General features: G+C 38.5%; 1 protein-coding gene across 1 annotated transcript in view; it reads right to left on the bottom strand.

Moving 5' to 3' along the window:
* Window positions 1-2070: 2070 nt before the first annotated feature.
* Window positions 2071-16094, bottom strand: part of EGLN1 (egl-9 family hypoxia inducible factor 1) — a 47037-nt gene continuing 33013 nt past the window's right edge. Inside the window, exons 2-5 of the mRNA XM_048843887.2 lie at window positions 13970-14089; window positions 10854-10990; window positions 6807-6874; window positions 2071-4854 (exon numbers count right to left, since the gene is read on the bottom strand). Coding sequence (XP_048699844.1) covers window positions 4790-4854; window positions 6807-6874; window positions 10854-10990; window positions 13970-14089 — 390 coding nt within the window. The 3' untranslated portion in view covers window positions 2071-4789. The remainder of the gene's footprint in view (window positions 4855-6806; window positions 6875-10853; window positions 10991-13969; window positions 14090-16094) is intronic.

The following is a 16094-nucleotide window of genomic DNA, read 5'->3' on the forward strand; positions in this document are numbered from 1 at the left end:
AGCAGAACTCCCTTTACAGTGACTGACTATGTTGGTGCAGTAGCAGTTCACATTTAAAGTTTTCTTCACAACCACAAGGACTAGGAAAAAAAAAAATTTGTAATCAAAGCTGAGATTCCGCAGTAGTTGATGGCACTAATAAGTCTCTTGAAAATCTCCTACTAAGCTGGGAGACTGGAGTTTTGCAAGGCTGATCTATAAAGAAATGAAGACTTTACTATAAGATACACTTTAGAACAGTGGTAGGCAACCTGCAGCCCGTCAGGGTAATCCGCTGGTGGGCCGCAAGACAATTTGTTTACATTGACTGTCTGTAGGCACGGCCGCCTACAGCTCCCAGTGGCCGCGGTTTGCCGTTCCTGGCCAATAGGAGCTGTGGGAAGTGGCGGCCAGCACACCCCTACAGCCCACGCTGCTTCCCGCAGCTCCCATTGGCTGGGAACAGCGAACCACGGCCACGCCTACGGAGGTCAATGTAAACAAATTGTCTCATGGCCCGCCAGTGGATTACCCTGATGGGGCACGTGGCCCATTTGCCACAGGTTGCCCGCCACTGCTTTAGAAGGAAAGCCATGTCAATGTAAGCAAGACACACTGTTAGGTTATCTGGGCTCTTCACCCTCGGAGGTTCATGACCAACACACAGGACCAAGTGCAGATGGTAGGTGAAAGTCCCAATAATGTCTTAATTAACTTAATCAGATAAATGGCTACCTCATTTCTAACAGCTGTTTTTCTAACTGTTACCACTTTATAGCGCTGAACTGCTTTTCCCTCACATGGATTCTTTGTATAGAAGTTGTTTTCATTATATGTCTTTTGGGTTAAGCAAGAGTGGTAGGAAGTAACCTATATTACCATGATATAAAAATAGAAATTTTAATACCAGCAAAAACTATGCAAATTTAGTATTATAGTCCATTAGCAATCTTTGCTGTTTTTTTGCAATTGTTTGTTTGAATAGATTGTTAAAATGCAATTTTTTTTTTTAGCCTGGTTTCAAAACTCTAATGTGACTCTCAAGAGATGTGTGTGCATGCAAACATGGTCATTTCACTTCCCAGTCCCTGGACTAAATTATGGTAACCTGAAGTCTTGACTGCCTCAGGCTTCTGTTTCTAGTATTTCTGCTTGAAAGCACTCTGTGCCAGCCTGCTACCAGGCTTACAGGTGTCTTCCTTCCAAGCGTCCAGAGACACTTCTCACCATTCTTTACTCCACTGTGTGACACTGATGGCAAATCTGATACCCACTGCACATCATGGTCTACTGTACAATAAATATATCAGTCCACCACAGACATGATCTGAAGCTGCCAAGAGGCCTTTTTCCTAATTAGACATATCTGATAGAAAGATCATACGAAGAGCGAGTTACCTGGCACTGAACTACTGAGCAGACCTCAAAGCACTGAGGTGGTCTGCTGAAAAAGTGCTTTAAAGTAGCCATCAACAAACTGATAAAAGAAAATGGAACAGGGCAAGATTGAGTCCAAGTGCCAGAAATGCCATGGATGTGCCAAAGTACCAAAAACCCCAGGCACTGAAGCAGTACAAACTGAACACAGGCTGATAGTTCCCTAATTTTCTAGGCCTGTTACTGAACCAACTGCAAGGAAGACTAGTACATTTAAGAGACTTTATAAGAGATGGAGTGATGCAGAAGCACAGCAAAACAGAAACCTGTTCACCAAACAGTGGCCAGGAAAGGACTGACTAGAAGGCTTGGAGAACAGCATTTATAATCTGCATGGATTCGTGAACGACATGCAGCAGGAAGCCTGGCTCACACTGTACCATGATACTGCTGTCCTCAAGGGTCAAAATTCATGAAGACTCTGCAAAACCAACGGAACTCCCATTAAGGTGCTAAAATCCTGTCTGTAAAGGGTTGGGCTTTTTGCACCAGTGTAGCTACACTAATACAAACCACCCACCCTATGTAGACTCATTGCACTGGTGTAAAACACGATTTGCATCAATACAGCTCATCCACGAAGTCTAAAAACTGACACCAATTTTTTCTTAACCTCCTCTCAATTAAAAACAAACAAACAACCACACATCCGGATAATTAAAAACAGAGTTTATCAAGGAAACAAATGGCAGACCCTTGACTGTAGCTGTAGTATCACTGAATGCTAAAAACAGACACACACACCCCTATTTTATCAGATTATAAATTAGCTGCTGCGGAGTAGGCTTTAAAAAGTTACATAATTACAAATAACCACCACGTTGTTTCCAAGAACCTTTATACATCTTTTTAATTAGATTAGCTTTACAAGCAACTTGAGAGCTCTTTATAACGAACACTGCTTTTCAAATTACATGACTTTATAAGCAATCTGTAAATGAATCCTGAATTTCTTTGCCTGTTATAGAAAAAGGTCTCATGTGTTACAGCTGGCTAATGTCATGAATAAAAATAGTATTATGAAGCTTTATCTTTATTTAACCAGGACTAAACACATACAGGTCATAAGACAGTTTAAAAAATAGTTTTAAACAGGGACCTGCTTTGTGACGCTAAGATTGAAGATTTCAACTGACATGAAATGAACAGTTTCTAAAAGGATACTGTTAAAGAAATGGCTGCTCTGATTTGTTCACCCTTTTGTAATGATTGACAAGAAACGATGAAGCAAAAAATTAAGCACTTTTTTTTTTTAACCTCTCTGGCAAGCAGAAACCTATACAGTGATTAGAATTTGATACTTTGCATACCTGCAGCAATAGACATTTGAATTACAGAGGGACTGGAACAGAATTGAAAGGTTTATGCTGTACATTTCTGAAACAAAACCAATCAAATCTCCATCAAAATAATACAAAAGCAGATAAAATGAAAAGTGGTGGCTTTTTTGTGTGTGTTTGTTTGTTTTGTTAAAGCTGGCCTAATGCAATGCACTACACTGTAGACCAGACAGTAATGAAGATCTGCACTCCTTGGTCAGGCTGGCAGAGGCACTTACAGTAGAGAGGTGTCTTGTCTGATTTTCTGGGAATGGAGGAAAGAGAAACTAAACTGTAAAAGGTGAGGACTAATTAAGGTCTGAACAAAATGAGAATTTTTCCGTAAGGTCTCCTCCAGTGTATCACAATACTGAATTTCCCCCACGCCCCATCCCACCCTCCACACACACACCAGTCAGTTTGTCACTAAATAAAACTAGGGTTGTTGGGTCTTTTTTTCATGTTTTACATGAATAGTAATCTTTTTAATAAAAATTACTGAGCTTTCCATAGAAAAGGTCTCTGATTGAATACAAACTATACAGATGCTAAAATTGTCGTAAGCTGTAATATTATATACAGAAATATTTCTGTACACTCACATTGTTTTGGCTATGTAAGGAAATCAAGGACAGATAGAAAAATTGAAGGAGGTGAGCTCAAATACCAAAGACATTTGGATGCTGCCTTTTAGGATTTTCTTTGTTCTCTCAAACTTTAAAGCTCAAGACTAGAGCATCCATCTCTTAAGTAACAGAATTTCAAAGCTTTCGGATGTCTCATCTTTATTCTGTAAAGTCCGTTTTTCCTTTACAAAAAATGAAAATGTAAAAATAAAGTAATTTTTTCCTGCTAAATACTCAGGACTGATCAAAGGCCAGTGCCTTTTTGGGGAAATCCTTCAGCAGAGTGACAATCTGAAAATGTATTACACATGAAGCTTGTAGTGATGCACTTCAGCCTCAATGTACTGAATGTTCCCTTGATACTATATAACAGACCAAGGTGCCAGCCTGCAGACCAGATGGGACACCAATATTCAGCAAGAACACAAAGTTTGTGAATTTCAACGTTCTATTAACTTATATACAGTAAAAGAACAACTTTCAGAAAGGAAGAAAAAGGTGGAATTCTCCTGTCAAATACATAGGGAGGAGGTTCTGGGTACCTCTAAAAGCCTAGGAAAGCCCTTACGTATCCTAGGAACTTGACGGTATTTACCAGGTCCCCAAAGCCACCTACAGCATAGATAGTGTCAAGTTCACTTAGTGCCAGTCACTTAAAAAAAAACAAAAAAAAAAACAAAAAAACAGAATCCTTCCCCTCTGTGGATTCAACATACAATACCATGAATTAGAAGTTGCTGATAGTAAGATAGTGATTTGTTTCTGTTAACAAGTTTCATAAAGGACAGTCAAAAACAATACAGCAGCAATCTTTAAAAGTTCAAATTAGTGTGAGATATGAACGTAAAACAATCAGGTTTTTAGCTGGTAATTAAAGTGCTCCTTTTCTGACTTTAGATGTAAAGAAAATTAAAGTGATCATCAGTTACTGGCAATTCTTATATTAAATTAGGTATTTCATGGCAGAGAACAGTATGAACAGTTTTACAAAAATAGATCAATGATATTTTGGAGAATACTGTATTTTTACTCAATTTTGATAAATTGTACCTGGTCATACAAAAATTACCCCAAATCCAAACTTTACCGTATAAAAAAAGGGAGAGATGAATTGGATGACAGGTCTGGCAAAATATAAGAATGGAAAAATTCTATGTAGGGCACTTATTTCATGTCCATATGTGTACGCTATTTCTTACTGATTGCTTATCTTCTTTACATAAGCAGTCACAGGTCTGGAGTCACAATCACATAGCACAATGCTTCAGCAGTCAAAATCTTCTGTTCGATGCAACATTGAAACGCTGTGTTTGTTTCCTTATTAAAACGTTGATTTCTTGTCAATTTTTCTTTATCCCATTATTCACATTCAAAAGTTAATAGTTTACTGGGGGAAAGTAGCAAGGAGAGTTGGCTAGATGAAATGCTTTATAAAACGTCTTTCCCAATTGAGTCAGAAGGTTTATTGAGTTCAACCCTCACACCTTTTTCACCTGCAGAAAAATAAAAAAAATACATCAGCATAATGTTTAAGCATGTGCTAAAGAGTGTGCTATAATAAAACTACTGTGCCACTTCTATGCCTTCCTGTTGAAAGTTTGGTACCATACAAAATAGGTATTTTCAAAAGGTGTTTAACACGCTTCAGAAAATAAAATACAAATTCATATACTTATTACCTCCTGATGAGCCAAATTCTGAGCAACTACTTTTATATTCAGGAGAAATTTTTTCAAACCTTGGTGCTTAAAGTTTGGATCGTAGGTGTCAATTGACTGAATTATGGCTGAAAACGGAGTCATTTACTTAACTGTTCAAATATGGAGTTAAGAGCCTAACTTCAGACAGTCCATTTCAAAAGCGTAGGGCTCAGTCCTTACACAGGTAAACTTGCAAAGAAGTCAAGGGAACCTCAGCATTTGGTCCATCATCATTTTACTTTTGTGAAGAGAATTACTGAAGAGAAGTTTGTTACATCTTTATCCTTTTTAATATACAACATCCTATTTGAGGTATACCCTAAATTGCCACCTCTCCTGCCCTTTTCATTAGAAGTGAACAGAAATACTTTAAAGTAAAATCGAACTGTTTAAGTCTCCAAATCATTAACAGAAATCAAGTATTTAGTTTTATAATTTTTAAATCTATACATATTAATGGTAAACCAAAAGAAAGACCTATCATCTACCAAGGCCACAGTTGAAGTGCTCAGATTTCTGCATTCCCTGGAAAACTGACACCAAAAGCAGAGAAGGAGCTACATTCCTCATACTGCTTTAGGAGTCTGTGATGTCATCAACTGTACCAAGATAAACAGGAATCGTAAGCAGCGTGTGCATCTGCTCCCACATTTGGCTCCCATTTAAATCAGAGTCAAAATTCTCATTGACTCAGAGGAAGTCAGATTAGAACTAGATTCTCAAGGTGGTGAAAGTCACCATAGAGCCACTGACTTCAGTAGTGGTATTCTAATTCCCACCAGCTGGGAATCTGGCCCTATAACTATATATGCAAAAATATTTAAATTGACCTTTACTGCCAATGCCATCAACTACTTCACATCAATTTCATGGATGGCAGCAGAGCTAAGCCGCTCATTCTGATAAAGCCTGCTTATTTGCACAGGAAAATTAAATCAACTTCCTCTTGAAGGGCAAACCACAAGAGGAAGGCAGATTTTAGCTAAGTGGGCTTAGGGCAGCCTTGCAGAAGCAGCGACTATCACAAAAATCAACAATTGTAAATGAATACATTCTCAATTCTTTTATTCCAGATATTCAGTTTTAGCTTTCTTTGCTTTTCAATACACACACTCCATTCAAGCGGATTTATCAAGTCCTGTCTAACTGTTAAAATTAACTTATATTTTAGGTACTTGGAAGGCCCCCATTACTCTCTAATGTATTTATCCTAGGTATTAGGGATGGGGAGAAGTAATATCCCAGTTTTACAGACCAGGAACAGATACACAGAGGCTACGTGACTTGCCCAAAGTCATGCAGAAAGCATTTGGCAGAGCAGGGAACTGAATCTGCGTCTCCCAAGTTACAGGCTAGAGTAGAGGTTCTCAAACTGGGGCTCAGGACCCCTCAAGAGGGTTGCGAGGTTATTACATGGGGGCGGTCGCGAGCTGGCAACCTCCACCCCAAACCCTGCTTTGCCTCCAACTTTTATAATGGTGTTAATATATATATATATATAAATAAATGTGTTTTTAATTTATGGGGGGGGGGAATCGCACTCAGAGGCTTGCTATGTGAAAGGGGTCATGAGTAAAGAAGTTTGAGAACCACTGGGCTAGAGCCCTAACCCCTGGACCACCGTTCTTCTAAAACATTACTACACAAGTCATGTTAACCCTCTCTTGGTGACTGGTGTTAAGAATATTTAGACATCTTTTCCAGAAAGCCAAGAATATATATAATATACAAAAGTGATTCATTACCAGTTAGATATTTTACTTTAGCTCGTGCTCTTTCATCTGCATCAAAATACCACACTGTTATTGCGTACCTATAAAATGGATGAAAATACAACAAATGAATTCCTAAACCCTGGAAAACAAACAGTGATGTTTATTTACATAATACAACCCGTTTAATTGTTAGTTTTTTTCAGTACATTTGATAGAGTAGGATTATGGGGAATAGGGGGAGAAGATTTTCTGTTAATTTCTACTGTTTTAATATCATTTATATGAGGAAATTGTCATTTGAAAAGACAAAGTGGGTTTGCCATTGATGTTATGAATCTGCATTTTTCCAGTAAATGCTATACAATTATTAACCAAATCACATTCAGAAATTGTATTGTATAGTCTGCAGCCAGACCATCTTAGGTTGTGGTCTCATATTTCATACATTAAGCAGGTTCAAGGTAGTGTCATGCTGATCATTCACTGGGAGGGAGAAGTAATTATCCCTTCCAGACAGATCAACCAGCATTCTATAGCCCCCGTATAGTGCACGATAGGCACTTCAGAAATATTTTAGTAGTTCCAGTAAGTGGCACCCTTTCATCTGAATTAGTACTGAACCAATGCCCCAACATAGCTTCCAGGGGTATTGTGCCTTTGCAAATACAATCTTTCAAACACGACAGAATAAAGAGGAGGTCCCGCACACATGTATTTAAAAATCCTATGGTACTTTTTGCAAAGGAGGTGGGGTGTTGAACTAAATAGGCTAGAGCATAAAGGTTATTACATTCTGCCTAATCAAAAACCCACAAATTTTCAACAAGCTGCCTGTCCTTCGCGGTCATGTAGTGTTGCTGTACACTGTTAAACAATAACATGCTTCAACCCAGGAGCAGCTGATTTCTGTAAATTGAAATATGTAGATTGCTTTATGACTCAGATTAAAAGTGTTCCATAAATGGAAGCTATTTATGCTTCTAGTTTACATTCTTAACATGTAGAGAAACATGAATTCTCTAATTCCTGTTGCTTGCATTAGTTAGTAAGGTTTTCTTTTAGACAAACAAAATACTGCCAGAGTATTTCTGCTTTGACTTGAAAATTTAATGTTTAAATATACATTGATTTATTTAAAGCATTAGAAGTAGCAAATAGCTTGAAGTCCAAAGTCTCAAAATGATGTTAAGCAGAATTCCCCTTTACTATGCACCACAGTTTAGTATAGTGGAAAATCAAAGTTAAAATCCAGTCCAGATAAATTATGAGCTAATTTTTTTGTTAGAATTTTTTTCTACTCCACTCTTCACATAAAAATAGACATATCTGATTACATAACTTAAATTTTCCATATGATCCAGATACTTGGTTCTGGATGTGAAATTCTCCACAAAACAGATTTTTAGGCAGTAGCAGCAACGTCATTAGACTTTCATCATTCTTGTTCTAGTGTTGAAATACAGTAACCTTTGCTGCCACAAGTAATTATGGGCAACATCGACCTTGATATATCTTAACTTTTGAGTACTTAAACTTTCAATCAGAATATTCACTCTCTTAAAAGGTTTAGACTTTTTTTTTTAATGGAATTCTCTCTCCCCCGTCCCCGTCCCCATCCCCCACCCCTCAAATAAAAGGAAAATTTCAGACTATGAAATTTCTATTTGGCTAGTTACCACCAGAATGCCCTGTTCTGTGCAAGGTGCTCAGTAAATCTGCCAAGGGCTCCTCTTCCTCCTCACGCACTTCACCTAATGTGCATCTTGCGCGAGTGCACACCTTAAGAAGGTGCATACTGAGTGAGACGTTGGTCTTACGATGCAATTCATCCAATGTACTCACTTCCTACAAGATCAAACACATACACTGTGCACCCAAGTTAGTCTGACACACACATACCTATATTCCTTTGTGGTGTTGCTTTAAAAAGTGCTTTTGTTCTGATTAGGATTATCCTACTTTGGATGTGCAGGAAACACTGCTAAACAGTACGTAATCATCATCATCTAGCTTTTATAAGGGGCTTTTCATCAGTAGAATCTCAAAGCACTTTACAAAGGCCAATATCATTACCCCATTTTGCAGATGAGGACACTGATGCACAGAGCAAGGAAGTGATCTGCCCAAGGTCACCTAGCAGGCCAGGGCAGAGCCAGGAATAGAACTGACATCTCCTGATTCCCAGCCCACTATCGTATCCCTTAGGCCACACTGCCTCACCAAATCAATGTAATCAGAACAGTCAACAGGCTCAATGAGAGCTATTTCATCTGTTTTTCCCCCCTACCTAATTTCAACTTTCTACTCCCAGCAGTTTTGACTGTAGCCACTCCTAAAAAGATAGCAAGAATTTAAAAACAGGAAAACACATTTTCTACCTATGATCCTTGTCCTCAAAAAAGCCTGAAACATTTTTGCTCAAATTAGTTATCCTTTATGCAAAGAGCAAGGAATTAAAATTCTGGGCAACATTTAGTATGGGTTTCACTACTAGCATCCCAGCTTTTACATCTTGACCTATCAAAATGTTATGTGCAACATGAAATGTGGAGTCTACAAAATTAATAATTACAATGATTTAGTAAAGTCCCCCCTGTGGATTGGCAGATAACATCTGGTCATGCCACACTGGAGACACAGGTTTGGCAGTGACCGCAGATATGTTCACCACCATTACCACTCTGCTGTAGAATTAGTAGAACATTAGTTAAGTCCTGTTTGCGATTCAGACAAGGAGCAACATAGTACTCCATGTCATAGAGAGAGTTGAGTACAGAGGAGCATCCCATCCTTTCCCCAGCCATGGCCACTTTTGTGGTGTAAAGCTGGCAGGGGAGAACGAAGGAAATTTTAAAACAAAAAAAGACAGTAACCTCCCCAAATTAAAAGAATGGCAAAGAAAATTGCTGTGACTAGCCAATCTCAGACACATGGTGTCTAACTAGGAGCAAGAAGGAAAATTAATACAATACAGGCCTAATAAAAAAAGTCAATTGTAATCAGTGAGAAGACATCACTGACTATGAGTAGGACCCTACCAAATTAACGGCCGTGAAAAACACATCACGGACTGTGAAATCTGGTTATTGTAGGGGAGGGGCAGGGCTGGGGGCACCCCAGCTAGGGACTCCTATTGTGCACCAGCCGCCAGCTGCTAGTCCTGGCCTGGGCTAGAGAGAGAGAGGGGACTTCCTCTTCCCCTGCAGGGGCTGCTCCTGGAGCTGAGTCAGACCCACCTCCAGGAACCTCTTCCAGCTGCAGGAACCTCTGTGGCTGCTGGCTGGGTGCCCAGCTCTGAAAGCAGCGCAGAAGTGAGGTTGGCTGTCAACCCCTGACCCAAGCAGGAGGCTGCAGCTCCAGCTGCCTGCCCTGGGCACAAGATTGCCAGGAAAACCCAGACATATGGTAACCCACCCCCCATACTCTGTGACCCTCACTTCTGCTGGCTTTTGAGCTGGGTGCCCAGCCAGCAGCTGCTGCTCTCCAGTTGCCCAGCTCTCAAGGGAGCACTCCTGCTAGCAGCAGCACAGAAGTAAGGGTGGCAATCCCACGACCCTCTACAATAGCCTTGCAACACCTCCCCACGACACCGCATTTTGGGTCGGACCCACACAGTTACAACACATGAAAGTTCAGATGTAAACACCTGAAACCATGAAATTGACTTTTTTAAATCTCATGACCATGAAACTGACTAAAATGGACAGTGAATTTAGTAGCCCTAACAATGTGCTCTGTATCAGCCCATTTATGAGACTGATATAATTTTGATTTCACAAAGCTACCAGTGGTGTCCTGTTTTGAGCATTTATGTACAAAAAAGGAAAACGATTTTCTGAATACTCAAAATTTTACCCAGAACTAGATTTTCTAGAAAGAGGAGAAAATGCATAGAAAGACAACAGCACGATGGCACTCTGTATGTTTGCAAAGGAGCCTCAAATTGTACAAGAAATGGGCTCTGTTTCAGGCCATACTATATTAAAATTTCCTCCTTGCTCTTAGTTTGTCATTATATGTTCTTCTTCCTCTAACAGAAGCTTTGTGAAGTAGATTCTTACATCTCATTCATCTTACCTTGTAGCAAATGCTGGTTGCACTTCATGAGGGTTGCGGCGGTCAGACCAGAAAAACAGCAGTCTATCAAATTTGGGTTCAATATCAGCAAACTGAGCTTTGCCTTCTGGGAATATTCGAAGAATACCTCCACTTACCTAAGTGATTTAAAACAAACAAACAAACAAACAAAAAAAACAGTCGTAAATAAATATTTACTCTTCATCCAGTGATTTCAAGGTGCTTTACAAATAGCAACTCTCAACACCTGTTTTACACTAAAAAGGTTTTTTGTTTTTTAACCATTACCCATTTGAGGAAGCGAGACAGATGTTAAAGTGATGACCGAAACCACAAAGCAAAATCAACACAGCCCAGAATAGCAGAGTTCTAATTCTGAGCCCCACTAGGTTTCGCTCTCTCCAAGGGCAATTATTGATTTGCTAATGATACATTTTAAAACTCAAGAAGCTGTAATTTAAAATAAGAAAAAAGTTGACAACTCTTTTTTTAAGCTTTTGTGAATCATTGTTCTTTGGGTGCCATGTCACTGTCCACTTATTTCAAGCTCTTCCAAGCTTGGAGCTCTTAAATAGGTGGGTGAGTATGCATAGCTACAGAATACCAACACCAGAAAAAGGAGAGAGTTACTCACAATGAATATTTTTCTAAAGATCCTGGTTGTCTTTGGTCACATCACGCCTCCCTCCAGCCGGTTGCTCTGAGGGTATCATATCCCTAGTTTTTTAGCAATACATAACCATTCTAGTACTTTAGTATATATGCTATTGTGGCATCTCTAGAGCAACTCTGACATTGTTTTCAATGGGCCTTCATTTTCTCCAGAGGAAGACAGTAGTTTGGTGATTATGCGGAGGCTATGGTTCTTTCCCCCCCCCCTCCTTCTGTCCCTTCTCCACCCAATGATGCCTCCCTTCTACCTCACCAGAGCCTGCCTATTCTTCATCCCTGTAATTCCTTCATCTTTCTCCTAGGAAGGCTGCTGCTACTGTCGAGGATATGGAGTGGACTGGCTCTATTCTGCTCCTCCACCAATTTGTGCTTCTCCTTGGGGCCAGAAATCATACTGGTAGTTCAGGCGAGGCAGGTCAGCTACAGATAGTTTAATCAGTGAACAGGAAAGAACTCACTACACCTAGTGAAAGCCTCCTCAAAGCCATGAACTGATCTTTGCACCTTTTCTGTGGCATAAAACTCCCCCAATAAAATCAAAGTAATTAGTGCTCCAAATGCCAGTCTGGGCGGCTGTTGCTAAGACCCTTGAGTAATTTTTTAAGGAAAATCACCAAAATGTATAACCCTACCAATCTCTTTACAGTCTGAAGGATGCAACCATGCCAAAATGGGCTAGTAACTTACTTTTTAAATGAAAGAGGTTTACCATTTTGCATAGGGTGGTCAGAGGTGCAGGCTTTGTGGGCTCCCCCTGACCTGGCTACTTACACTCACTCCAACTCGGATTTAAAATCTTCAAATTGTACACAAATATACTATCTCCCCCACAGGGCTGCAGAGTGAAATAGTGTGTGTCATGAAAACCTTTGAACATGAAAATTATCATCACTGAACTCAGCTGTGGCCAGTTAAGCACAGGGATTTGCATATCAGATCAGATTGGTTAATATTCCTCCTCCTATCAGTTCTCTCACTTTTAAGGCTACGCAACAGAAATGTATTGATAAATCACATGACTTTTCCGACAATCATGAGTGAGCTTTTCTTCTGTACTTAACAATAGGGAATAATCTCTACATAATTTATTGCTCCTTAGTCCCTTGGCAATGCAATCTTTGTCAGGGTCTGAATTCATGTTATAGTTCTGCATCTCTTGTTCGGCTGTACTGAACCAGGATTAGCTACCAACATTTCCAAAGTGTTAACTGCATTTAGACATGTTGGTCAAGCCCCAAATCCTAGAGAGTAACTAGAAAACTACTGGCTAAAGCCAAATGGAGATTTCTATTAGATCCTGCACACAGAATGATCAGAACAGTGATAGCTACAGCCATGGTACCCATCTAGTAGTCTATGAGCTAGATTATATCACAAAGGCTTTGCCAGTATATCAACAATATAGTGAAGACATTATCTTATACCATCAACAAGATTCCAAGCAAGGCAGATATCCTTCAGAACCTGAATTTATTAATTCTGCCATAAAGTACATTAGACTTTTTGGGAGCTCATAAAAGACCTTTTCTAAGTCTTAGACCTGGTCTATAAGCTGTTTTTGTACTGGTATGACTATTTTGATTGACGGAGATTTAAAACAACCCAACACAATAGTTACACCGGTACAACCCCTAGGATGGTTGCAGTTATGCCGCTATAAAGGTGCTTTATACCAGTATAGCTTATTCCGCTTCCTGTATGAGTACAAGCTATATATATGGCATCTTAATGCTGGTATAATGTGTGTCCACACTAGAGGGGGTTGTATTGCTTTGAACTATACTGATATAGTTAAAATGGTACAACTGGTGTTTTTAAAACAAATCCTTAATCTCCAGCTTCTCCCTTCAGACAGAATAGGTGTTGGCTACTGTTTAATGCCAGCTTGACTAAAAAAAAATTTAAAAAATAAAAATTTAAAAACCCACATGCACTACAAAGTTGAAGCAAATACAGTATCCTTCATTTATACTTTCATACTGAATCTCATTAATACATTCCCTCTTCAGTTACTTTTTGTTTAATATCAATTGGAAAAGAGAGGTTTGTTCTGTTTATATTACATTAATGTGTATTTATACATAAGCTTAACATAATTTTTAGATATCTGGGGTGCACAGATACTAGTGTAATTGGCTTATTTTTAAATCAAAGACGACATACAAAAAGTATACCATATTAAGCTTATTAGTCCCTTCCAGCCTCCCACTCCAGGAGGTTCTATCAATATCCTTCAAAACCCCGAAGCAATAATGCTTAATATTTGGTACACCTCACCAAGGTTTACAAGGAATTCTCCTATTTTATTTAAATTAAAATATAAAGTAAGTGACATGGAGCTCAACGAAAAGCTTCAGGACCAGGAGCAAGAATCCTAAATACACACACACACAGTGGAAAAAATTTGTTAATAAATTCTCCTATATAGAAGAGAAACTACATACCTTGGCATCCCAGTCTTTATTAAGATAATATATACATGTGACACATCTTCCGTCTCCATTTGGATTATCAACATGACGCACATATCCTGTTCCATTGCCTGGATAACAAGCCACCATTGCCTGCAATCAAAGAATCACCATATGAACCAAAGGGACATTTCTCCTACCTGTTAAAATGGATTTCTTCACTTCATCTATGTCAGTTCACACTTAAAGCTTTTACTCCAACTCACACCTGTTAATAGGCATCAGCATCCATTGAAAGCTCCCTGAACTGGTGTAGCTATGGAAACAATTTACAAAAATGAAAAACATTCTCTTTACTTTCAGCTCCACAAGACCTGACTCACTGAAAGACTCTGAACAAAAATCCTAGCAACAGGAAATATCAAGTAGAACTTCTTACTCCCTACCTGTTTGAATGACTCCACAATGAAAGGCAGATCTGAAAATGAAAACTTAAAGCCTATATTATAAAAATCATTCCTTCAAAATATTTTTATATATAAAACAAACCTGCCATAGAAGAACCCCTACTATGCTTTCTAATTGATAGTTCGTTAAGATGGGTATGGACAAGTGGCAGATTCCATTTATTTGGTGAATTAGATCTATCTGAATTATTTCCCATGCTAAGCAATTTCACATGAAAAATTTAAGGATTTTATACTGCCACCCATCATCATAATACCTTGGTACCTATAATCATACACCATATTTTTTGTTTCTTTTAAACGACAATTATGACTTTTGCATTTATGGAAAGGGTATGATGGCTTCTTCCCCACCCTGACAAACTAGACTTAATGAAGGTCCATTGTCTAGAGATCCTTTCTAAGCCAAGGCATCACTAACTGAGTTAAAGTTAGACTAACAAATTTAGCTCAGAATTTCAAACCCTAACCCTAAATTTTCAAATGGATGAGCAAAGTTTCAGTCATATTAATCTTATTATAATCAACAAGAATTGTATAGCTTATGCCTTGCTTAACACATTAAAAACATGCCCCTCACAATTTGAAGCCTTTCAATGCATGCTTTGCTGGCACTATGTTTTGATACTGTGGTTGGGAGAGGATTTCTCGAGGCAAAGCTTTTTTAAAAATGTTTCTTTCTATAATATAGACCAACATAGGGTATTATAGAGTTTATTCCAAATGCAAGAAATTGCTGTTTGACACACAGATCGGAGGGTATTTTAATAGCATATTTTAAAAGCACTTAAGGTTCATTCAGTAAAAACTTATTACAGTCTGAAGTTTCCATGTGTTAATTATAAATGGAAAAGAAGATCTTGCTACAAGAGCAAAATCCAACCTACGTATTTTAACATTTAAACACAAATCTAGTCCTATGTAGAGAAATTAGAATATACTCTTTGTTAACGATGGTGTCAGTAAATACAAGTTTAAAATTTGGTGAACCTTAACATAAAGTATGGATATATAGTCACGTTAATGCAAAAAGCTAAGTTAATTTGACATTACAGCAGAAGTCTCAAAGCCACAAAACCCACAAAATTCAGAGTTTGCTTAATCCCTTAAATGCATTCACTGTTACAGGGCCTCACATTATGTAAACATATTACACAGAGTAATGTGACCTAATATCTGGCAAGGTCAACATTTATCACTGTTGCCACAGGAAGATTAATTCATTATTGTTTAGATTTTGTGGGTTTATGGTACCAAACAATGTCATATTAGTGTTCTGTAACTTCCTGTTTTTTATAAACAGGAATTAACGAATGAAAAATGAAGCTAGTTTTGAAAAGGAAGACATTTGGCTTCCGTAGAAAGCCAACCTCTCTTTTGAAAAATGTCAGTCTACCACAGAACCAGTATCTGGTCCTCTAGAACTTGCACAGCTTTAAAAGCTGAGTAAAGTTTTTGCTGGATCCAGCCTCAGCCACACCTATCCCCAGCTGTTATAATTTCATCTGCACCTTCATCCAAATGTTAAGGAACATTACAATATATAAAATGGTAAGTTATTTGAGATATTTGGATGAGAAGTGCCACATAATTCCATTACAGATATTAAGCCTCAACACCCAGATGAAACAGTACTACTAAACGCATGTAACAGAACCTCTGTCTCAGTTTTCTCCTAATGACTTGACGAT

The sequence above is a fragment of the Caretta caretta genome, chromosome 3 (assembly GCF_965140235.1).
Source record: "Caretta caretta isolate rCarCar2 chromosome 3, rCarCar1.hap1, whole genome shotgun sequence".
Taxonomy (NCBI): domain Eukaryota; kingdom Metazoa; phylum Chordata; order Testudines; family Cheloniidae; genus Caretta; species Caretta caretta.